At 42.4% G+C, this 26,033-nt stretch overlaps 1 protein-coding gene across 8 annotated transcripts in view; it reads left to right on the top strand.

Moving 5' to 3' along the window:
- The window catches only part of SRPK2 (SRSF protein kinase 2), a 267,215-nt gene extending 258,083 nt beyond the window's left edge, over positions 1–9,132 (top strand). For all 8 annotated transcript variants that reach the window (XM_077473857.1, XM_077473859.1, XM_077473856.1 and 5 more), the window contains one exon: positions 7,075–9,132. In XM_077473857.1, coding sequence (XP_077329983.1) covers positions 7,075–7,259 — 185 coding nt within the window. In that variant the 3' untranslated portion in view covers positions 7,260–9,132. The remainder of the gene's footprint in view (positions 1–7,074) is intronic.
- The last annotated feature ends 16,901 nt before the right edge of the window (positions 9,133–26,033 follow it).

Here is a 26,033-nt window from a genome sequence, read left to right as displayed (position 1 = left end):
TTTTTAGTCTTTAACCATATTCAGCTACCTTCAGGTGATTGGACACTGGCACAAAAAAAGCTGTATGGTTATCCCCTAAAAAACCTTTCCATTTTAAGCTACCTTCAGTTTTTTTGCTAGTGTCCTTAGGTAATGGACCTCTCTACTGAGAGAAGCTTACCTCTTTCCTATGGAGGTGTTTTCTTTAGGATGAGTCTCCTATCAAGATTCCAGGTTGCACCATAACCACTATAGCTTCTTCTGCAGCTTCCAGATCAGTTGACTTCTCAGCCATGATGTACAGCAGCGGAGCCCTATTCCCACCATGGAGGGTAAACCAGCATGGGCTCTCATCCCCTATATCCTGTCCATAGTGCAAAGATTTTCGGTGTTAAGAGCAGCACATTTGCCCCTTGATGCTGGCATTCCAATGCTTGGTCACCTAGGACATGCAAAAAGATCCAGAAAGTCGACAAAACAAACAGAGATTTCACCGCTCCAAGTCAAAACCACTGATAGGCTGCTAACTCTCCAAGTAGATGGGGGTTCCAGGTGCAGGCTGATTGCATAAGCCAAATGTGTAGAAAGAACGAAACTCTGGATAGCCGCACTCCGGATTGTGTAAAAATTAGATGCCTTTATTTCTTCAAATGCAAGTGCAAAACTCCATTGAACAAAACATCACAGATGTTTTGTTCAATGGAGTTTTGCACTTGCATTTGAAGAAATAAAGGCATCTAATTTTTACACAATCCGGAGTGCGGCTATCCAGAGTTTCGTTCTGTTTCTACACGCTTGGTCACCTAGGAGCGAGAGCTGCAACACTTTAAAGGGTGTGTTGCAGTCATGTATAGGAGGGACCTCCCATTTAAATTTGGTGCTATTTTATGCCTTCAGTCTAGCGTGTTTTTCTCCGGGCCTGCAGCAGAATCAAAGGCTACCTTTTATAGCACAGTACAGAGATCCCTGAATGCTGGCTAGATACCAGTAGCTTAAAGTATCTGCCACAGGAGACTTAACCCCTTCCCTCTGCACAGCAGTAGAGGTCAGGAGTACCCCTCTAGGGACATTTTTATGCTGCACATGGGTGTAGGGGTAAGGTGGTCAGACTCCACATGTTCTTGCAGAGAAGGTGGTGCTAGACTATCTCCAAAAAGCCTTAGTACCCTCAGTTCTGATTGTTGCCCTCAGTGTAATTCCCTGCCTTCTGCTGGCCCTTTTGGTTGTGCTCAGACATCCACCTGCTTATCTTAGAAAGAATTTACTGCTACATTGTCTGACTTCATGGGCAGAATTTTGTCCTAGGTTTATCTGTGACTTTGCATTGGCTGCAGTTTCGGATTCTTCCAATTTGCGCCTCTGCCCATTAAAATGAGCAGATCTTCTTGCTGCTGTTCAGCAGCTCCTCTCACAGGGTGTAACTTCTCTAGCCACAAGCAGGTAACACTCTCGAGCCTTCTAACTTGAGTTTAAGTTCCCAAACAAATGGGAGTTTGGCCCATTCTGGATCTAAAAACACTAAACTTGTTCCTATGTGTTCAAAAGTTTCACATGGAATCCACCAGATCAGTCACTGACTCCCTCCTGGGTTTTTTCTGGCTTCAGTAGACATCCGGGATGCTTACATTTGCTCACATTCGCATCTTTCCTCCTCACCAACACTATCAGCATTACCAATTTGCCACCTTTTCCTTTTGACCTTTCCACAGGCCCCAGGTGTTCACCTGGGTGCATCCCCTTTATTATTTCTGCTCCATTTCTAAGTTGTGGGTCACCTGGTCCTCCCTATGATTGTCAGCCAATGGTTGGCGCAGACTCTGCATGGTTGGATTTTGGACCTTCAGAAATGGCTGCTAGAACTATATCACTAATTTGATTACCTGGTCCTGATGATGGATACAGCACTGTCCGGGATCTTCTTGCCCAGCTGCAAATTTCCAGCCCTCCACTTTCCTGCCCAGGTTTTTTCCCAGGGACAACTGTCTACCCGTGCCTGCATGAGGGTCTTGGGCCTTATAGTAGCCTCCTTTGAGGCAGTGCCATATTCCCAGTTTCAATTCAGACCATTGCAACTCAACATTCTGGCAGCATAAGACAAAAAGTCCTGGTCTTTAGACCACCCCATGCTCCTGTCTTGCAATGCCAACCTCGCACTGAGTCAGAGAAACTTACAATGTTGCAGGGGACTTGGTCATCAAAAAAAACCTGGCTTCCCATCAAACTTTGTCATCCTGATGTTTAAGTGCATGACCCCTCAGTTACAAGGTAAAAAGAATCTAGTCGGACGGTCCCACAGCTGTGGCCTACATTCACTCATTAGGGAGGCACCAGACGTTGCGTTGCTCACAAGGAAGCAGACTTGACCCTCTCTTAGGCAGAACTACACATTCTAGTCTTGTCTGCTGTTTACTTCCCAGGCATGGGAAATTGGCAAACGGAATTTGGAGGTGTTTCAAATGTTTTCTGCAGGTAGGGAATGTCTAGGGGCTGTGGATCTATTTCCATCCAGATTCAACAACAAACTGAACAGGTTTGTTGCCAGGTCCAGGTACTCTAGTGGACATGTTGATAGCTCTGTAATATCAGTTCCTAATATCTATGCCTTGCCAGCTATCCAACCTTTACCTCAGCTGTTCTGCAGGATGGTGATGGAGGGTAATTGGGAGATTCTCACTACACAAACGCCCATCAGGATGTGGTACTTCGACATAATCAGATACCTGGCAGACTACAAATCTTATGTTCTATATAACTAAGAAGAAAGGATTTTTAGCTTACCAGTAAAAATAATTTCCTTGGAGTACAGGACACTGGTTCCTTTCCTCTGTACTTATGATCTCCCAATGCTTGCTACAAAATTGAGGCTGTCTGAGAGTAAAATCGGTTAAACAGGATATCCCTGCAGCTTTTTTTCTTTTTTTTGCTAGTGTCCACTCACCTGAAGGTACCTTTAAGTAACCCATGTGATCTAAGAAATGGAGTCTTAGGAATGTTGTTACATGTGTAAATGTCATTGAACAATTGTGCCAGAGGAAATGTCTACTATATTTGCATGTAGAAAGTGAAATTTTACACATTGTGACTAAAAATAAGCTAAACCTGCAAGAAGTTACTGCCAAAGATAAGAAGTGGGGAAAAATACTTTGCTGTAAAAAAAATGAATATGTGCAAAAAGCAGCAAACATTGCCAAAAGACTATCGGTAAATAGAAAGTAAAAAATTTGCACTGGAATGCCAATGTGCATATATCATCTAATAGATAATGCTAAAACTTATGAAAAAAATTTAACCAAATACTTCAATATGATTGTTCATAAACATACATAGACTTGAGGAAAAAATAAGTATGACTTAGACGTAGACTATAAAATGATAAATAATCTAAACGTAAATTTACTGTAAATAGTCCTATAACGGATTTAAATTAAATAGTTGTGAAAATAATCTTAAATGATAATGACAAAAAAAGTGAACAAGTGCTCATAAGTGACAATTAGAATGATGCTCATATGTGTGCAAATGTCCTTATAAAGAGTGAATCCTTATAAATGGTGAGGTCCTTAAACAATAAATTCTTGTGATCATCCAGTGATGCTGAGAAGTGCACTCAGTAAAATAGTGATATTCTATCGGCATCAACGCCTATAAGAAAGAGGCTTACCAGAAATCACAGACTTGGGAAGGCATACGCCTCACAAAACGTGATAGGCTTAATGGTAAAGAGCTGGCAGTTTTCTGCTCCACAAACTGTCTCCAAAACGTCACTTCATATGATGTCAACACGTATGGAAGTCGCTAGTACAGGATGGACGTCAATATTCAACACGTGCAAATGCATTCATATATAACAGACCATGGTGGAAACAAAAGGAACTTGCATAGTGTATTACCGTTTAAAAAGGTACTTTAATGAATAAAAGTGGATAGATGACGCGTTTCGTCATCTAAGATGTCATCTGGATACCCCAGATGATGTCTTAGAGGACGAAACGTGGCGGGTAGCAACAGCACTACGCTACTACATACCTTAATACAAGTTTGAACCTTTCTTCTGAAATGTGTTTTTAATCCACTTTTATTCATTAAAGTACCTTTTTAAACGGTAATACACTATGCAAGTTCCTTTTTGTTTCCACCGTGGTCTGTTATATATGAATGCATTTGAACATGTGGAATATTGACGTCCATCCTGTACTTGCTACTTCCATATGTGTTGACCTCATATGAAGTGAAGTTTTGGAGACAGTTTGTGGAGCAGAAAACCGCCAGCTCTATACCATTAAGCCTATCACGACTTGCGATTTCTGTGATTTCTGGTAAGCCTCATTCTTATAGGCGTTGATGCCGATAGAATATCACTATTTCACTGAGTGCACTTCTCAGCATCACTGGATGATCACAAGAATTTATCTATTGTTTAAGGACCTCAACCCTAATAAGGACCTCATCCTTTATAAGGATTCACTCTTTATAAGGACATTTGCACATATATGAGCATCGTTCTAATTGTCACTTATGAGCACTTGTTCACTTTTTTTGTGTCTATTATCATTTAAGATTATTTTCACTACTATTTATTTACTTTAAATCCGTTATAGGACTATTTACACAAAATTTACGTTTAGATTATATATCATTTTATAGTCTACGTCTGTAAGTCATACTTATTTTTTCCTCACAAGTCTGTGTATGTTTGTGAACAATCATATTGACGTATTTGATGACATTTTTTTCATACGTTTTAGCATTTTCTATTAGACGATATATGCACATTGGCAGTAAAAAATGTTGTGCTGGAATGCTAAAGATAAGGTTGTAACATTTTGTTTATAATAGAGCGACTCCTCTCTGCTTGCATTTTTTAGTCACTGAAGTTTTGGTCGTCACCTACAGTGGGGAAAATAATTATTTGATCCCCTGCATATTTAGTAAATTTACCCACTTACAAATAAATGAAGGGTCTATAATTATCATAGGTGTATTTTAAATGATAGACCGTATATCAACCCAAAATCTAGAAAAAACACATGATACAAATGTTATAAATTAAGTTGCAGTTCAGTGAGTAAAATAAGTATTTGATCCCCAAGAAAAATATGACTTGGTACTTGGTGTAGAAACCTTTTGTTAGCAAGCACAGAGGTAAGACGTTTCTTGTGGATGGTTACCAGGTTTGCACACATCTCAGGAGGGATTTTGGTCCACTCTTCTTTACAGATCTTCTCTAAATCCTTAAGGTTTCTTGGCTGTTGCTTGGCAACTCAAAGTTTTTAAGCTCCCACCATAATAGTTCTATAGGATTAAGGTCTGGAGATTGGCTAGGCCACTCCATGACCTTAATGCGCTTCTTCTTGAGCCACTCCTTTGTTGCCTTGGCGGTATGTTTTGGGTCATTGGCATGCTGAAAGACCCATCTGGAGTGTTCTGGCTGAGGGATGAAGGTTCGAATCCAAGATTTTACAATACATTGCCCCATCCATTGGCCTCTCAATGCAGCAAAGTCAGCCTGTACCTTTAGCAGAGAAACTGACCCAAAGCATAAAGTTTCCACCTCCATGCTTGACTGTACGAATGGTGTTCTTAGGGTCATAGTCAGCATTTTTCTTCCTCCAAACACTGCGAGTCTACCTCCTCAAGAAGGCACATGTTCAGTCATGCCAATAAACATCTAAATGATTCAGAGAAGGATCGGGAGAAAGTGCTGTGGTCAGAGGAGACCAAAATTAAGCTCTTTGGCCTTAACTTGACTCGCAGTGTTTGGAGGAAGAAAAATACAGACACTGGCCCTAAGAACTCCATTCCCGCAGTCAAGCACGGAGGTGGAAACATGATGCTTTGGGACTGTACGGGGCCATGTATTGTACAAACTTGAATGAGGGCTTTCTTCCCTCAGCCAGAGCACTGCAGATGGGTCTTTCAGCATGATAATGACCCAAAACATACTGCCAAGGCAACAAAGGAGTGGCTGAAGGAGTGTCCTAGACAGTCTCCAGACCTTAATCCTGTTAAAAATTTATGGAGGGAGCTGAAGCTTCGAGTTGCCAAGAAATTTTAAGGATTTAGAGAAGATTTGTACAGAAGAGTGGACCAAAATCCCTCCTGAGATGTGTGCAAACATGGTCACCAACTACAGGAAACATCTTACCTCTGTGCTTCCCAACAAGAGTTTCTCCACCAAGTACGAAGTCATGTTTTGCTTGGGGAGAAAATACTTATTTTACTCACTGGACTGCAACTTAATTTATAGCATTTGTTTTATGTGTTTTTTTCTGAGTTTTTGGTTGATCTTCTGTCTCTATCATTTAAAATACACCTATGATAGAAATTATAGACCCTTAATTTCATTGTAAGTGGGCAAACTTACAAAATCTGAAGGGGATCAAATAATTATTTTTCCCCACTGTAGATGAGGACTTTACTAGGAAACTCTACAAGCATTGTTGCCAATAAATGTAAGCCTAGAAGGTTTTCAAAGAAAGGGTGTAGTAGAGGATAGCTTAGTATGCTAGGCCATGATCTCAAGGTTCCCTAAATGGTAGATCTTGCTAAATTGTGCCTTGTTTGGTACTTTCTCTGCTTTATTGAAACACCAGTACACATTACCCAGGACCTGCATCTACATTACAAATAAAAGGCAAGATCAGGGATATGCAATTAGCGGACCTCCAGATGTTGCATAACTACAAGTCCCATCATTCTCTGGGTGTCATGGTTGTGGCTGTCAGTCTTGCTATGCCTCATGGGACTTGTAGTTCTGCAACAGCTGGAGGTCCGCTAACTGCATATGCCTGAGCTAGATGATCACCTCCTTTACTACTGTGTATTTGTATTTACCTTGAATCCAGCAGTTCATTTTTGTGGGAGGGTTAGCTGTATTAGTACAACCTACTAGTACTGACCTACTAGTAAGCAGAAAGACACATTCATTTCTCTTACAGCTTCTAATGTGCACACCATTTCAAATGTTTCCCCAACTCGATATGATCACTTTTCATAATATGTTCATAATAAAATGCATCAGACTAACAAAGCAATTACATTATGTTAAAGCTTCTTGTTTTCCTAATTTATGAATACTTTGCTCTCTTAATGTAGGAGAGCTTCGACACATCACTAAACTAAAACCTTGGAGTCTGTTTGATGTTCTGGTGGAGAAGTATGGCTGGCCACATGAAGATGCTGCTCAGTTTACAGATTTTCTCACTCCCATGTTAGAAATGGTTCCTGAGAAACGTGCATCTGCTAGTGAGTGCCTGCGACATCCCTGGTTAAATTCGTAGGAATGTTCCCTCAAATACTTTGGACTTAAACAGCGACTGTCAATATCTGTAACAGGATTCTGAGTGATTTGGCTTTAGCTTTCTGACTTTTCTTTTAGGAGTACCTTGTTTTGTTTTCCTTTGCTTGGTGTGCGCTGTGGTCAATGGAAAGATTATCCTCTGTGTCTTCAGCTCTAAGCTTTACCGACCCACTTTTTCTGGGGACCGGGACGTGGGAGAAAAATGAGAAAAAAAAAGAAAAAAAAAAGCCTAATCTGGTCTTGTTTTTCATGTTACGTGGCATTCAGATGTCCAATTTTTGAACAAGAAGTACATTTTTCCATGTGTCTGCCAGATTTTGTAACTATTTATGAAGATAAGTTTTAGCAGATGTTGGGTAAATTCAAGCTTTTGAAATGACTTAACAGGCCTAATGCATGGGTACTGTAACATTTTTACTTTAACTGAGGGATTATCATTCTTGTACTATAGTGTATGTACATTCACTTTGTAAATGTTTCTTTTCATTGACAACCTTGCAGTGCTGGACTAGGCTGCAATATGTCTGTCGCCCACCTAGCACTAAAAAGGTTACTTAACAGTAAAGGGGATTGCAAAATTGCAAATCCAATACAGATTGATCTCCTCCACTTCATTTTTAGTAAACATTCTGCATGTAGTGAATTACAGCTGGGTTTTCCGAAGATGCGTGGTCATTTTCTTGGTTTCGGTAACTAAAGCTGCTCTTCTTCTTTTTTTTTTTTTTTTTTTTTTTTTAAAGCAATTACCCCAATATGGCACTTTAGGGGAAGTTGAACTCTTTATCGTCTAAACTGATGTATGCACATGACAACATTCATAATTCCAATTGCTGCAACATTTCATGTGTTCTGGTGAGGCCAAGCTCATCTCCGCATACTTTCAGCTACCTCCTCTTTGCAAAACACATTAAATTCTGCACACTCGCAAGAGACCAGTCGCATTGTATGCCGAATGAACTTTCCCCATCTGAGATAAAGCACAGGAGTTATAGTAAAAAGATAGTTCCAGGAAAGAAAAGCCCTTATACTGGAGCATCACTTTTTCAATACCTTTCTGTCTTTAGACAAATATGATGTGTTCTGTCCTATTTAACATCAGCTGAGTACAACAGACTATTTCAGTTATTATCCCAAGAAGCAAATATTTATTCAATATCAGAAAATTTTGCCTTTTATTAGGCTGATTTCTTACAATAGGTAGTATTCTCATAAGGGTCTATTAATGTTGTATGTTGCATTAGCTATGGAAATTGCCACTGGGGATATATTGTGTGTAATGTCCAAGGTAACATTTTATTATATTTTTGCACATATGCAAAATAACTTAATAAAGATTTTAAAACAAACATTATGCTTCGGTCTGTAGTGCAGTGGGCATAGTAGCTCTTTACTCGTTGTAATATTCTGACCGTTAAATAGCCCATTTCACAACTGCTTAGGTGTACATATAATTCAGCATTATTTTTTTAAAAGAAATGCACTGGTTACATGTATTTTCGATAAACTAACTACTTAGTAATTTGTTTTCCTTTTTAAACATTTAGTTTGTTTTGCTCCCTTTACAATGGCAAATAGAATTACATGATGTTAGAGATGATGCAGATTTTAGAATGTAAGCAGAGATCTATTTAACTTTTTTTTTTTTTTTTTTTAAAGTCTGTGGATTGAATGTAAATTTATTTCTGGTTTTACAAATTATGGTGCCACTTTGTTTTTTGATTTATCCATTGCGGTTTAATCACAAGCCTTTGCAATAATTAGATGTGAAAATACCCAGTGTTGTAACCGTAACCAATTGTGGTTTAAGGTGCTTGCAGTTGTCCAATAAAATGTATGTTTTTTTTTTCATAAAATGTGATTTGAATGATTTTTTTCATAACCCAAATCTCTTTGCTGAGACCCATCTTAAAGTGGACGCTGCATAAAATGCAAGGTCCACTTATATCCAGAATCCCCCATATATAAATAGTATATGGCAGCTGGTTAGAAAATATATTTACCTTACACTGGTTCTGTCCACCGCACCCAACTGAGGTGCCATGTAGTCATTCCAGAAAGATCCTAGGAAAGCTTAGAATCCCAAATCCTGCAAGAACTGTGCCTACAGTGGACATCATTTATAAACGAGATTAAGACATTGTAGAATATTTCAGAAAATTTCAAATAATCTTTGCCAGGTTTAACATCTTTAAAATCGCCCGCCCACATTGTACTGCAGACGGGCAGCTCCTACACAGTGATGTACCTGTACGTTGCTGCCTATTTCTGGGTTCAGGGCATGCGTCACCCTGCCAACCGACTCCCGCTGTGATTAGAACAACTGGAATCGGATTTTAGCAGCAGGTCCCAACCAACGATTCATGACCGGGACCTGCTGATCCAATAACAGCCCAGTGCCCTATGTTGTTTGTCTGTACAGAGGGAATGACCTGGTTTCTTCTCCCTGCAAAGCAGGGAGAAGAAATGAAAAGCTTTCTATTAAAAATCAGCACACATTAACACTTGTTAGGCACACACTTATATATTCTTCCCAAGCAGTGTCAGTAGTACAGTACCAGTGTTTAGTATTATAACTGTATTGGTGTCACCAGGGCCACCATCAGGGAGTGCAGCCTTTACAACTGTAAGGGGCCTGCCCAGGCCAAAAGGCGGTAGGACGGGTGAAGGGGAGCCATGCTGTGCATTGCAAAAATGATCTACAGTGTGTGCTCTCTGTGGCATTAAGCTCAGACATCAAGCACTTTACTGCCACCTCTGGCTACTATGTGCATGTGTACTCCTCGTGTACTGGCCTTTCCTGTGTCAGCAACATGTCAGCTTTGTGAAAATGAGACATTCTTTACAAGCAGGGGCTGTAAAAGGGAGGGGGGGCTGTTTGTGTACAGGGAGCGGCCAGAGCCTTGTGTGTTTACAGATTTGTGTGTGGGGGGGGCTGGCATATATACAGGCAGTGGCGGTGTGCCCATTCAGGGTGCACGGGCGCCGCCCCCCTCTCTTCAGCCACCCCTTCTCTATGTATCATGGATAGATTAATGTATTGCATTGCATGAATCTATCTGTGGCCGCTGTAGCCACCCCTATTCAGGCGTCCGGCACCTTTTTGGATTCCGGGCACCTGAATTACAGTGGCGGGGGTATTTTTGAAGTACCTGATTAGTCATAGGCTCTAATAGGCTTCAAAAAAGGTGTGTTAGGACAGCAAATCAATATTCGCTTTTGTAACACTGAACCGCCTTTTCACCAATCAGGAAGTACAGGTGTTTTACCTGTCACTGATTGGCTAAAATGACAGGCGCTGTGACGCCTATCAGAAGGAGGAGAGGAGACGCATGGAGGACACAGCTCGCCACCATCACCCGCTGCCCCACTAAGATAGGGTACGTTCCAGGCAGACAACGAGCAAGCAGGAGGGGGGGGTCACAATGTTAACTTTTAAATGGGCACAGTGGCGGCATTTGATGGGCACAGTGGCAGTGTTTGAGCACAGTGGCTGCAACTGATGTGTTTTTTTTATTTTTTATTTCTCAATTTGTTTGCGCCCCCCCTTTCCGAAAAATTTGGAGCACGTCGACACTGTATACAGGTGTGTGTGTGTGTGTGTGTGTGTGGCTAGAATTTATACAGGTGTGAGGGGGGCTGACATATATATATATACAGGTGTGTCGGGGGGCTAGCATATATTCAGGTGTGTGGGGGGCTGACATATACAGGTGTGTGGGGGGCTGACATATACAGGTGTGTGGGGGGGGGGGGGCTGACATATATACAGTTGGGTGTGTGTGTGTGTGTGTGGGGGGGCTGACATATATACAGTTGGGTGTGTGTGTGATGGGGGCTGACATATATACAGGTGTGAGGGGGGCTAGCATATATACAAGTGTGGGGGGGAGGCTGGCATATATAGAGGTGTGAGGGGGGCTGACATATATACAGGTGTGTGTGTGTAGGGGGGGCGACAAATATACAGGTGTGAGGGAGGCTCACATATATACAGGATTGCAGGGGGCTGAGTGCATACAGGTGGGGTGGCCAGTGTGTGGATTTGGTAGGATGGCCCATGGGCAAGCCCTGAGGAATGTTGGTGGTAAGGCTGGGGGGGGGCATGTCTGAACCTGTGCAAGTGGCCCAATTATTTCTGATGGCTGAGAGTTACTGATGTCAGTGTAAGTCCGTTCCCACCCAGTGTCAGATCACAGTCCCACTATAAGTCATGAATCATCATCATTACCTGTATAAAAAAAGAAAAATTCCACTTATACACTGGAGATCAAAATTGGAGAACAACCTACAATTTTCTAAATGTCAAGGTCGCTGTTTAGTCCTATTTGAAATTATCTAATCATTAGTAAAAGAGCAGTTTTGTTAAGCAAAATTAGAAAACACTTTCAGATACCACTCAGTTATTGGTGTTGATCTGGCACCTTGTGCTAATTTCTTTAATTATCTGACAAACTATGTGAAACCTATTTACCTGGCAGCCTAACGTTCCAGTTTTCACTGACTTTGCAAGATGGTGAGCCGTTCTAAATTGACTGAAACCCTCCGGCAGCAGGTTGTACAGATGAAGGCCAAAGGGAAAACTCTTTCAGGAATAGCAAGACACGTTTGACATTCCATATCTGTGAGTTCTAGAATATTGCATCTTTACAATGTCACAAACTCATTCAAGTCCCTCAATGATGCTGGTCGTCCAAAAGACAAATGCAAGAGAGGACACGATAATGCGGAGAATCTCAGTGGACAATCGGTTCAACACTGCAGCTGTGATTGCTCATCAGTTCAGCGCCGAGCAGAGTAATGATCTGTCTCGCTGTTTAAGAGAATGTGGACTGAAAGTCCACTCTGCAGTTACCAAACCTCTCATTGGCAGAAAGAATCAAAAGGCTAGACTAACCTTTGCTGAGAAGCACGTTGTGTGGACAGAGGAGAACTGGTCCAAAGTTCACTTTAGTGATGAAAACAAGTTTAATTTATTTGGGTCCAATGGGAAACATTATGTTTGTCTTCAAACTGGGGAAAGACTGAACCCAAAGTGTGTAAAGAAGTCTGAGAAAGGTGGAGGGGGAAACGTCATGGTTTGAGGGATGTTTTCTGCAGCAGGAGTTAGGCCTCTTATACAGCTACATGGCAGAGTGACTGCAAATGTTTATCAGAACCTTCTTCAACAACATACGGTTCCTTCCCTGCGTTCATCGCCCAATCAGCCAACAATGTTTATACAATACAATGCCCCCTTTCACACAGCAAAATGGGTAAAGCAGTTCCTTGAAGCTGAAAACATTGAAATGATTAAATGTCCAGCCCAGAGTCCAGATCTAAACCCAATAGAAAGTCCCTGAAAAATCCTTGGCGACAGTAATGGCCAAGAAACCCACTACAGTCACCGAACTGTGGAAGAGACTGGGAAAAAAGTGGAAAAAAAATCACACCAGAGAAATGTGAGAGACTAGTGATGTCCTATGGCTGCCGTTCTGCTGAAATCATTCAAAGCAAGGACCCCTCCCACTTTCTACCAATTGTAACCTTCAAACATTTTAGTTGTAATCTATCTCCGTGCTACAATCATTGCTGTTCTCTAATTTTGATCATTGTGTTTTCTATAAAATAAAGGTTTTTTTTATTTTTTTTATTTTTATTGAAGTGCCTTGGTTATTTTGAAAAACACTGTAATATTAGCATGTTATGGCCACAACAAAAATGCCATCAAATGTTGAGCATTAAAGATTTTTTATATAGAAGGGAAACCATTAATTTAATCAAAAGTTACACCATCTGCATAAAAGGTATGTGTTTTTTTTTTTTTTTTGTGCGGGTTTCCTGAAGGATCTCTGGTTGCTTACCACAATCCAAACTGGTAAGTTAATTGGCTTCTGTTCCTACTGGTCTTGTGTTATTGTGGTATAAATATTGAATTGCAGGCTTTTAGTGTGGTTCTATGTTCCATGTAAAACACTGTTAAGTATCAGTTCTACATAAAACATATAAGGATGTCTGTTGGTAAACTTAGAAATTTCACAACTTAACCTCTTAACGCCAGCACCTCCCGTTCCTTTGCGATTTATGATGCTGGGAGAGGCGGGGCTTAAGATCAATCGTGAGTGGTGGTCACGTGATCCGAAAACCCCTGATCGCAAGAAGCGTTTCGGGAGCCGTTGGCTAGGTACCTGCCAAAGACCAGACACAGAGAGGCCAAATATTTGCTGGCGCCAAGGGGTTAAAGAGAAGTTCCACCTGCAAATAAAAATGTTTAAGTCAGCAGCTACAAATACCTGTCCAGGGCACCTGCGATGTCCTCACCCAAAGCCAACCCATCCCTCGGCTCCGGCTGGAGGCACCAGCATCTTAAGTAAGGGAATCAGGAAGTGAAGCCTTGTGGCTTCACAGCCAGTTTCCCTACTGCGCATGCATAAGTCGCGCTGCGCATTCTGACTGGTCCCTGCTGTTTTCTGGGACCTGTGTGTCTCCCAGAAGACAGCGGTGGGGACAGAGGAGGGGCTGGGATTTGGACAGTCTATGGCTGGCCTTAGGGAAGATATGCAAGTCACACTCTCACAGTGGCAAAAACTTGTAAACCCCCCTGGAACTAATTTTCTGCAGTAATTTGCCATAAAATGTGATCTGAACCTCATCCAAGACACATCAATAGACAAACAGTGGGAGAGATTTACTAAACCTGGTAGACACAGAATCTGATGCATCTGTGCATAGTAACCAATCGGCTTCCAGGTTTTAGGCCTCATGCACACTGGACGTTAAGCCAATAATGTTAGCTGTAGAAAACCATAGAGTGAGTTTTTCAGCATTTTTGTATTAGCATTTTTTAGCAAAGTTATACTCCCATTAAAACTTATGTCTGAAAAACGCTGATAAATGCAGAATAGCCGTGTTTTGGGTGTTTTTAAGTGGTTTTCAACTTTTTTTCAGAGTTGGAGCCTTTTTACAGCTGAAAAACTCCTCTCAAAACCCACTAGGTTTCTGGGTTTATTTGCCAACCAGAAAAAGCTACTGCCAAAAACTGCTGATAACAGCTTATGTGTGCATGGACACATATGATAACATGCTGGGGAGTTTATTTGGCTGCAGAAAAAAACATCTGAAGCCAAAAACAGCAGCTGTAAAAACGTCCAGTGTGCATTTGGCCTTATTGTCAAATCTTAATTGAACAAGCTGAAGTTAGAACCTGTTTACTATGTACAGCTGCATGAGATTCTGTGTGTAACAGTTTTAGGCTGGATTCACACTATTGCGAATTGGATGCGGGTTTCATTGCATCCAATTTGCATAGCTGGTAAATGTGACTGGCTCTTAATGAAGCCGTTCACACATCTCCGCAGCGGCTTCCATGCGAATTGCATTGTTTGGTCCGTTTCAGTTCCAAATTCAGCCCAAAATTTGGGATGAAATCGGACCTGAAACGGTGAATGGATATGCACCGGACTCCTGCTGTGAGCTGCTGCGTGTTCTAGTGTGAACCCAGCCTTCGTAAATCTCCCCCCTTGTGCTTAAGCTGATAAAACACAAACCATACTCTTTCTTTTTTTTTTTTTTTTTTTTTAACACCCAATAAACATTCACCGTGATGGAGGAAAAATTAAGTGAACCATTTTCTGAAGCCAGTCTGTGGTGGATTTATTTCCATGCTTAGGGTCATTGACAATGACAGGGCTCTGAACAGAGGGAACAATCTGTTTCTTATGCCTGCAAAGCAGGCATAAGAAACAGATCTTTAGTAAAAATTGGCACACATTACACATTGTTAGGCACACATTTAACCCCTTGATTACCTGAGATGGTAACACCTTCCCAGCCAGTGTCATTAGTATTGTCACTGTATTAGTGTCATGGTGATGTCAGTGGCAATACGTTTCCACCCAGTGTAAGTTAGTGTCAGATTGTCCACCGCAGTCCCAATATAAGTCGCTGATCACTAGTATATTATTAGTATAAAATAAAATAAAATACAAAATCCATTTTATATAATTGCTGTTTGTAGCAGAATACATTTTTTTGAATGTAAAGACATGTATCAGAATACATTTTGGCCTAAATTTATGAAGAAATTGTGGTTTGTTTTTTTTTCAAAATTATATATTTATATAAAAAAAAAAACGGTGGTCAAATACCACCAAAAGAAAGCTGTATAAATGTACTTTGCGTATAGCGTTGCATGGCCGTACAATTACCAGGTAAAGTAGTGCAGTGCTATATAGCAAAGCTGGCCTGGTCATAAAGGAGGTAAAACCATTCAGAGCTAAGGTGGTTAACAATATTCTTCCCAAACAATTTAACTTTTTCCCAGTATTGTTGCTGTTTGCCAAGTTGCTCTTTAGCAGACTTCAGGTGCACAACTTTTTTTTGGAGAGCAGCGGCTTTTTTTATTTTTATTTTTTATATATATTCTGCCTTAGACACCCTGCCTGCTCAAAGACTTGCGTATGGTAGACTCATGAACAGAGATGTTTGCCAGTCCCAGTGAAGTCTTTAAGCCTTTAGCTGCTACTTGTGGATTCTTTTTTACCTCATTGATGATTCTACATTTTGCCTTGGGAATCATCTTGGCTGGGCACCCACTTTTAGGAAGAGTCGCCAAAGTACTAAAGCGTCTCCATTTATAGACAATTTGACTTTGTAGACAACTGACTAATGGCTGGCTGAACACTTTAATCCCTTGGCGTCGGGACTTCCCGACCCTTTAAGAGGTTTCAGATGCCGAGGGGCAGGGTTTATGATCATCTGATTGGCTGTCACCACGGTTACATGATCAGAAAGCTTTCCATTAGCCACCAGTAACTGTTGCCGGAGCTTGCGGGGTGCGCACTCTTGGTACAGCTGTATTTACATTCTGGTATGCAAATGTGCGAGCACTCGGCATCAAGGCCCATCCGCCAGGAAGCCGCATAATTGCTTACTGTCTGCACCAAGAGGTTAAGATTGCTTTGTATCCCTTTCCAGCCTTATGCAGATCAACTACTCTTGATTGTATGTCTTCAGAGCTGCTTTTTGCCAGGCATGGTTCACATGAGCTGATGCTTCTGATCAACAGCAATCCTAAAATGTTTGTGTCATTTATCAAAGTAGTTTTAAACCACACCTTCAAATAATTTTGTTATTGGACTCCAGGTGTGCAATTTGCCCACTCTGATTGGCTTTTGTTGTAGTCATTAGTCCACTTACTTTTTCCCCCAGCACTGTAAATGTTTATTGGGTGTATTCAATAAAGACATGCAATTTTTTTTTTTTTTTTTTTTTTTATTAGATGAAGCAGAACGGGGGAAGTTTACTAAAACTCGGCTTATAACTTCAGCTTGTTTAAAGAGGGATTTCACTGTAAACAAAATTATTAAAAGCCAGCCGCTATAAATACTACAGCTGCTGACTTTTAATAAATGGACACTCACTTGTCCCAGGGTCCAGCGATGTCGGCAGCTGAGGCCGATCGATCGGCTCTCGGCTGCTGCTCCCGCCGCCATTCTAGGTGAGGGAATCAGGAAGTGAAGCATTGCGGCTTCACATCCCGGTTCCCTACTGCGCATGCACGAGTCACGCAGCGCAATAGGAATGGTCCACACTGTCTCTGGGACCTGTGTGTGTCCCGCCGGGACAGGAAGAAGCATAGACTCCCGTGGGAGTCTGTGCCCGGAAGTGGGTGCAAATACCTGTCTTAGACAGGTATCTGCACCCCCTCCCCCCTGAAAGGTGCCAACTGTGACACCGGAGGGAGGGAGGGTTCCGATGAGAGGAAATTCCACTTCAGGGTGGAACCCCACTTTAAGCTTTGGCGATGAAACCTGGAAACAGATTGGCTTCTGTGCAGAGTTGCACCAGATTTTGCACTCTAGTTTTAGTAAATAACCCCTATTGTATCTGTATATGGTTTTGACTTAGATTAGGATCAAATCATGTTTTTGGCAAATTACTGCAGAAAGCCAGTTAATTCCAAGGGGGACACATACTTTTTCTTGCTTCTGTAGTTACAAATATAATGTATTAGCCCATCAAAAGCTGGAAAGTGGGCAGTTAAAATAATATACAGGTTCTATTTAGGTGGCACAAACCAAAATTACATTCAATATTGAAGGACATAGCACTTCATATTCACGTACCTGCCACCTACAGGAGATTAAACGCTAGGAAAAAAAAATTGTGGGCCAGCCCCTGTTAAGATTTGGCTAGTGTCCTCAAGGAGGTTTAACATCGTTCCCTCGGTTCTGCTGCTTCAAGACTTCACTATGATACTACTTGGATCAACTGCTGCTGGTAGATTCAGGGCAGGATCTTTGCAGTGATACTGAGACTGGTATGATCTAACAGATTGCCATGCCCTTCTGCCTGGGTATCCGCTGCTGGACTTGTGGTTGGTTGCTCTCTTTGGAAAGGATGGAATTCCATGTGTGATTTTCACCTTCTCCTCTTCCTGTGCAAACTCCGAGTAGCACCTCATCTTGGCTTTTCCATACAGGGGACACATCACGCTTCTCTCTGGGTCACAACTGCTACTTGTTAAAAGGATTGTTTTTAGCCTAACTGCTATATCATCCTTTCGGGCTGCATGGATTCACATCGACACCTTGTTGCATGCATATTCCCTAGGGCAGTGGTGGCAAACCTTGGCACCCCAGATGTTTTGGAACTACATTTCCCATGATGCTCATGCATTCTGCAGTGTAGTTGAGCATCATGGGAAATGTAGTTCCAAAACAATGGGTTTGGAAATGTCCACCATAAAGAGAAAGGCTGGTAACTCAGTGTAGTTAAGCAAAATGATAGCTCAATTTGCGGTTTTGAACATTTTAAACAGAGCACGCTTTTTTTCAGTGAAAGTATGCATTCTGTTGCTCATGAATGCTGTACCACGCACAGAACAGGTCTCTGTGACTGAACCTCTGCCCTCACTCAGGGATGAGGATACATAAGGCAATAGTCCATCCCTCCTCATACTGTTCAAGCACTCTACTTAAGGAAGTCAAAAGCTAGCTTTAGATTGGCAGATTTACCCTCTCCTCCCTTGAGCACGGTAAAATGCTTGGGTTTTTCGCACACCTAAAATGGGCACAAAAGTGTTTCCATCCCTTCCGTGACTATTTTCTTTACAATAACTCCCAGTAGCTGGATAAGACCCTTCCTTCCTTTTGAAGCATATTTCTGTCCTCTTACCTCTGGCAAAGGCCTTTATGAAAAGTGGACTTCTCCCATCCACCTATTTTGTTTGTCTCAATACTGCTTCCACTATTTCAGTATAGGATTTCCCTGCAGCAGAAAGTCCTCCCTATCGAGGTGGTGACTCCCAACATTCTGGGTGAGGTTGGTGAAAATTCTGGGTATTGAGAGGTAGGTTCTCCTTGTTATCAACTCTGCACCAAGGGTCTTTGGGCTAGCAACTTTATCTTATAAAGAGCCTTTGCTAGTGTTAGACAAAGGTAATTTTGTCCTGCTAATATTCTTCCACCTCAACCAGGACATTATCCTTCCTTCCTGATATCCTGCTGCAGAACATTCCAAGGAAATTTCTCTCCACTGTCTTGATGTGGTACAGACTGTGAGTGTCTACCTTTCCGCTGCAACCTGTTTTATGCAGATTGCCTTTCTGAGGGTTCTAATAGATCTAGACCAGGGGTCTCAAACTGGCAGCCCTCCAGCTTTTGCGAAACTACAATTCCCATAATGCTTCTTCGTATGGGAGTCATGTTTGTAACTGCCAGCTTTGCAATGCCTCATGGGACTTGTAGTTTAGCAACAGCTGGAGGGCCGCCTGTTTGAGACCCCTGATCTAGACAAAGGATGTGGAGACCACTAAAAAAATAAACTCTATAATTATTTCATGGGGTAAGCATCCCCAATGTTAGCCAAATTATATTGACTATTTTGTGAGAACAAGAAAATAATTTGGGACTTAATATGGCAACTTAGTAGTGTGCTTCATATAAAGTCCCACAACCCCTTTTTTATTTTTATTTTATTTTTTCATGTGATTTTTTTATTTTTCCTTTCTATAAATGGATTGACTTGTTTCTGTCAAGTTATGTCCTAATGTATTTGCGGTCCTGAGGATACAAAATGCATGCAACAATGTGTAGATCACCATTTTAGTTAGGATGTGTTGGCCATAATATGCTTTTTGAATGATTTGTATTGAACCACGAATGGACTTTTATATATTCAGGCCTCTTCTGATATTAGTTTCAGGGGTAATGTTCTACAAGCTTCTGTCTTTTGAGCTCTTTCTAATCTGTTTCATGACTTGGACCTGTTGATGTTTCCTTGCTGTGGTGCATACCCTCAGTTGGACAGCTTTTGTGTGTTCCATGGTAAAGACTAAATATCTTGTGTCCTGCACTACACCACTAAGAAAATAAGATTTTTGACTTGCCAGTAAAATCTGACAGGACACAGCTATCCCCCATCTGGGTTCCCAAAACAAACAGAGCTGTTTTTCAAAAGCCGTTCTCCCAGCGATCGCTCCGGTGGAAGAGAGCATGGAGAAAGAGGAGAGCCACGGGGTCACCGAGCAGTAAAGCGTGCTGTTATAGCATATGTTGAAATTGACTCTGCTTGCCGTCACACACGGCCCCACTTCCTCCATACCCTGCGCCTGTGATAGACAGAATGCAAGCCCAATGCTTGGATGTGTTCTGTCTATCATGGGCACGGGGTCAGGAGGAGGCGGGGCTATGTGTAACGGCAAGCAGAGCGGAGGCAATTTCAATGTAAGCTATAACAGCATGCTATTCGCTCTCTGTGATCCCGTGGCTCTCCTCTACCTCCAGTCATGTTCCAGCAACCCTCTCTCTTCCTCTGCCCTAGTGAGGCTATAATGTTGGACACGGTGAGGCTGCAATGATGGGCACAGGTCACGCTGCATTGATGGGCACGGGTGAGGCTGTGCTGAGGGGAACTGATAAAGTTGTTGTTATTATTTATTTTTGTAACTTAATTCTGCATAAAACATTTAAGTGTCCATTCATGAGATAATTGCAGCATCGGTGGTGCGGTGTGACACTCGGGCACCCTGCATCTCTGGTCATGGTAAAGAGCCTATGAGGTAGGCTCTTTACCATGTGATCAGCTGTGTCCAATTACAGTGTAAATAAGAAGTACGGCTTATCTGCATTAATCTACTCACACTGACAGCGTGTAAGTATAGGAGAGTCAATAAGCAACTTTCCTGATGGGATGGGGGGAGGGTCTGTGCTGATAATCAGTGCAATGATTTTCAGCACTGCCCACCAGTGCTGCCTGTCAGTGCCACCTATCAATGCACATCATTGCCGCTTATCAGTGTCCATAAAGTCTGCAAATCAGTGCCCGCCATTGCAGCCTCATCACATGAAAAAAAAATGAATAAATCAAATTAGTGGAAATGCTACAAAACCTAAAAGTGTTCACAACTACACATGTAAGGCCTCACATACACTGCTGCTGGTAAACAGACGTTTAGGAGAAGTTGGGTGTTTTTTTCAGCTGCCCTGAACTCTCCTCTGTTATCAGTACATGACACAGGGCCATTTATAGTAGTTTCTAGGCAGTTGAGTTTAGAAGCTTTTTGTGAAACGCAAAAAAAATTCGTTCAGGTGAATGTTCAGAGGCATTTGAACCGCCAAATGCCTGTAACAGCTTGTAAATGCGGTAACGCCCATTTAGCAGCTATTCGTTTACAGACTTTTTTTTCGTGTGTGTGTGTGTGTGTATATATATATATATAATATAATATAGAGCCTAGTCAGATGGCAGGTCCTCTTTTTAAAGAGATCCTGCGCTTTCATTAAGCAGATGTAAAAAGAAACTGTTAAATTGGCTGTGTCCCAGGTTACAGTGAGTGGGGCTTGACAGCTCTGAGCCCGAAAGTGTTCAGAGGGGAGTGCTTCTGGCTACCTATTGCATAGTGGATCTCCCACCTCCCCTGTCCTCATACTGGACACTGAGGTCCCAGGCCTCCCCTGGGACCTAGGAGGAAAAGGTAAGGAACACGTGAACCAAATTCCCAGAAGGGTAGACGTGATCAAGCATCTTTACAGACACTTGAATCACTTCTACTAGAAAGCCAGAAGTTTAACATGCTGGTTCTCCCATAGCCATAATAGTTGGAGCAGCGGCAGCAAAAGAATCCCTCTAGTGCATGAGTGCTCAACCTGTGACCCTCCAGAGGCATGATGGAACTTGTAGTTCTGCAACAGCTGGAGGTTGAGCACCCATACTCTAGTGCTTTGGTTGGTTGGCTTTTGCATGTGCTCTGATGCTGTCCAATACTATCTGGATCTCGCCCTGGACACAACTGTAGCTAAAATCTTCCTGCCTTTGGAAAAAGTAAAGCAAATGGCAGTGGATTCACTTGTGTACCTCTTTGAACCAGTACTTCATGATTTACACCTTCCTACCTTTTTTGTTGGAGAGGAGTCTATAAACTGCTATTCAAATCTAATATAGCTTCTTACCCCTCCCAACTATGCACAAAATCTGGAATCTTAAATGACACAGAGACATATTTCACCTAATATAAGTAATGTAAATGATGCAGTAATGGATGCTATACATTCTATTACAGGGAGTCCCCAAACTTTTTAAATATGTGCCAGGTTGCCATCCCTCAAATCTTTTAGGGGATGGACTGTGGTCAGTTGGAGTAGAAAAGTGTCATGGTATCGGAGGTCAGTATGAGTAAAAATGCCCCTGCATTAACAGAATAAGACACCACGTTCCCCCTATACATTGATATGCGTAAGAATATTTAAAGGCCCCAACCCTCAAGCATTGACTGCCAGTGGGAAGTTTGGAAAATTATCTCTTGTATGACATTTACGGTGGGGCAAAAAAGTATTTACCATATATACTCGAGTATAGGCCGACCCGAATATAAGCCGAGGCCCCCAATTTACCCCCAAAAAAACTGGCAAACTTATTGACTCGTGTATAAGCCGAGGGTGAGACATGCCTGTCCATCCCTGTGTGTGTGTCCGTCCATCCCTGTGTGTCCGTCCATCCCTGTGTGTCCGTCCATCCCTGTGTGTCCGTCCATCCATCCCTGTGTGTGTGTGTGTCCATCCATCCCTGTGTGTGTGTGTGTCTCCATCCATCCATCCATCCATCCCTGTGTGTGTGTGTCTCCATCCATCCATCCATCCATCCCTGTGTGTGTGTGTCTCCATCCATCCATCCATCCCTGTGTGTGTGTGTATCCATCCATCCCTGTGTGTGTGTGTGTGTCTCCATCCATCCATCCATCCGTGTGTGTGTGTCTCCATCCGTGTGTGTGTGTGTCCAGCCTACCTGCACCTACACCCGCAGCAGATCGCAAAACGCAGTGCGGAAATGAATAGGGTTTGCAGTGTTAGCTGCATGGCAATATAGTGTGAACCAGGGCTGAGGACCCATTCACTTTGGCAGGGAAAAGGGAATAGTTGAGTCGCAGATTTATTCCCGCTGGCCACCCACACAGAGAAGACCATCCAGCAGCCACTTTGCGTCATAGCCACGACAAAAATCCCATCATGTTTAGTGGGCAGTACAGGTGTGTGTGTGTGTGTGTGTGTGTGTGTCCAGCCTACCTGTGTCCCGAGCCTTTGTCCCGAGCCTCCGTCCCGTGTCGTGCCTTGCCTTCGTCCCGTCCCGTCCCGTGCCGTGCCTTGCCTTGCCTCCGTCCCGTGCCCTCTTCGTCGGCGGCCATTGTAAAATTCAAAAGCCGCGCCTCCTCCTTCGCCTGTGATAGGCGGAACACTGAATTTCCCAGCAGCCTGTGTTCCGCCTATCACGGACGTCGTATCATCCTCGTCCGTAGTACGAGGATGAGACGATGCCCGTGATAGGCGGAACACAGGCTGCTGGGAAATTCAGTGTTCCGCCTATCACAGGCGAAGGCGGAGCCGGAGGCGCGGCTTTTGAATCATAGAATGGCCGCTGTCTGTCTGCTCGACACGCTGATCGAGCGGGCAGACAGCGATGACTCGAGTATAAGCCGAGGGGGGCACTTTCAGCCTCAAAAAAGAGGCTGAAAATCTCGGCTTATACTCGAGTATATACGGTAGTCAGCCACAAATTGTGCACGTTCTTCCACTTACAAAGATAATAGAGGCCTGTAATTGTCGTCATAGGTATACCTCAACTATGAGAGACAAAATGTGGAAACAAATCCACCCACCCCATCCAACACACGCCCATATATTCCGTTACCATGTCCAAGACAAGATACGAAATGATTATGCGTTTTCTACACTTCAATGACAATTCACAGTGCCCTCCCCAAGATCATCCCAACCATGACAAATTATACAAGATACACCCCCTAATCAATTAATTTTCCCAGCGATTTAGAGAAGTTTTCATCCCAGACCAAAAAATTTGTGTGGACGAGTCCCTCATACATTTCACTGGCAGACTGTACTTCAAGCAGTATATATCAAGCAAGAGAGCCAGGTATGGGCTGAAATTAAATAAATTATGTGACCGAGCCACTGGATACGTCTTCACATTCTGGATCTACAAAGACAAAGTCTCCCAGCTCCAGCCCCCTGATTGCCCCATATATATTGGAACCAGTGGGTTGTCTGGGAGCTGGCATACCCCTTGTTTGAAAAAGGATACCATTTATATGTCGACAACTATTATACCAGCTTGCCCTTTTTTCGTCATCTTTACATTAAAAAAAACCCGGCCTGCGGGACCTTCAAAACAAAACGGAAGGTGTTCTCACAAAATCTTTTGACCAAAAAATTGTAAAACAGAGAATCAGTATTCATGAGGAACGAGGAGGCATTGGCCGTGAAGTGGAGGGACAAGAAAGATGTCCACATCCTCTCTACCATCCACAATGACACTATGGTTGAGATCCAAAAAAGATGCAGCCCCCTTGTAAAGCCTGAATATGTCCACGACTACAATATGTACATGGGGGGGTGGATTTAAACTATCAGATGCTACAGCCCTATTTATCAACCAGACCCATTATTGGTACAAGAAAGTTGCGTTTCACATAGCCCTTTATAATTTGTCTGCTACCAAAAAGCAACTTAAAACCAACAAATCACCTACCTCAAGTATATTGAAGATATCATCGATGCCCTCATTTACCAACAAGGTTCCGCCCCAGGAAGCATTCGCTCTGATAGTGTAAGTCGACTTCACAAGCAACACTTTTCCTATAGCCTTCCCCCCCACAGAATCTGGAAGAAGACGCCAAAAGAAATGCCCTGTATGCAGCAGAGGAGGAGTAAGAAGAGCTACCAGCTATTATTGTGCCAAATGTGCCTGCTACCCCGTTACTACCTTCCATGGTAATTAACTGACCCTGGCCTGTTTACGGACACGGTCTTTACTTGCCTGTTTAAACCACGTTTCTGACTTCCACATGCACTGACCTTGGCCTGTTAATCGACTGTTTTTGCCTGCCATCTTTTGGTTACTTTAGTACACAGGGGTCTCACATATGTGAGGGGCTTCAGAATAGCATTCTGAGTAGAGAAAAGAGGCTTCAAAGCCCTAAGCTTGATGGTCCTTCCTGCTGCCTGGACCAATACTTTGACTGTGCTGACCATATTGCTGCCTGTAATGACCCATGACATTATGGACCATGTTTCTTCCTACCGTTTGGACCAATACTTTGGCCGTGTTGACCATATATCTGCCTGCTGCCTCTACTGACTTTGGACAGTATTTCTGCCCGGACACCTCTGCCTGCTACCTGGACCTGTGCTTTGGCTATGCTGACAGTATCTCTGCCTGTACGAACTATGGACAGTATTCCTGCCTGCTGCCTGGATGATTGCTTTTGCTGTCGCTGACCTCATTCCTGCCTGCTGCCTGAACCGATGCTCTCCTCTGTGGACCACTGCACTTCTAAAATCACAGGTAATCTTTTGTTATTTGGTATGTACCTACTATGTGTTAGAAATATGAAGAGCCTTCAAAAATGTGATCGGTAGTCGGAAAATATGTGTAATTAATGCTGCTAGAATGCTTGGAGGTGCTACTTGGATGTTGGGCCTCTGTATGTGGCCAGGCTGTGTAAAAGTCTCAAACGTGGTATCGCCATACTCGGGAGGAGTAGCAAAATTTATTTTGGGGTGTCATTTTTGCTATGTACATGCTATGTGTTATAAATATCTTATAAAGGGACAACTTTGTGTAAAAGAATGCATTTTCATTTTTTTCCCACATTTTCCAAAAACTTCTGGAAAAAAATGAACCGTTCAAAAGACTCATTATGCCTCATAGATTATACGTTGGGGTGTGTGCTTTCCAAAATGGAGTAATTTTGTGGACAATTCCATTGTCCTGGTGCTCCAGGGCCTTTAAAAATGTAATAGGTGGTTGAGAGAGGATATGTGCAATTTATGCTTGTAGAACGGCTGAAAGTGCTACTTCAATGTTGGGCCTTTGTATGTGGCCAGGCTGTGTAAAAGTCTCACACGTGGTATCTCCATACTCAGGAGGAGTAGAGGAATGTATTTTGGGGTGTAGTTACAATTATGCATATGCTGTGTGAGAGAAATAACCTGTTAATATGACCAGTCTGTGTTAAAAAATAAATAAATAAATAAATCTTAATTTTCCCAAGAATTGTGGGAAAAAATTACAACTTCAAAAAAAACTGACCATACCTCTTAGTAAATACCTTGGACTGTCTACTTTCCAAAAAGGGATCATTTGGGGGTTATTTGTACTTTCCTGGCTTGTTAGTGTCTCAAGAAATGATAGGCCTTCAGTACATCAGGTGTGATCAATTTTCAGTGATTGGCACCATAGTTTGTAGACTCTATATCTTTCA

The sequence above is a fragment of the Lithobates pipiens genome, unplaced genomic scaffold, assembly GCF_037356315.1.
Source record: "Lithobates pipiens isolate NorthernLeopardFrog02 unplaced genomic scaffold, aLitPip1_a1.2 Scaffold_8, whole genome shotgun sequence".
In the NCBI taxonomy this organism is placed as follows: Eukaryota; Metazoa; Chordata; class Amphibia; order Anura; family Ranidae; genus Lithobates; species Lithobates pipiens.
Note: the sequence above shows the minus strand (reverse complement) of the source record. Positions and strands in the feature narration are given on the sequence as shown.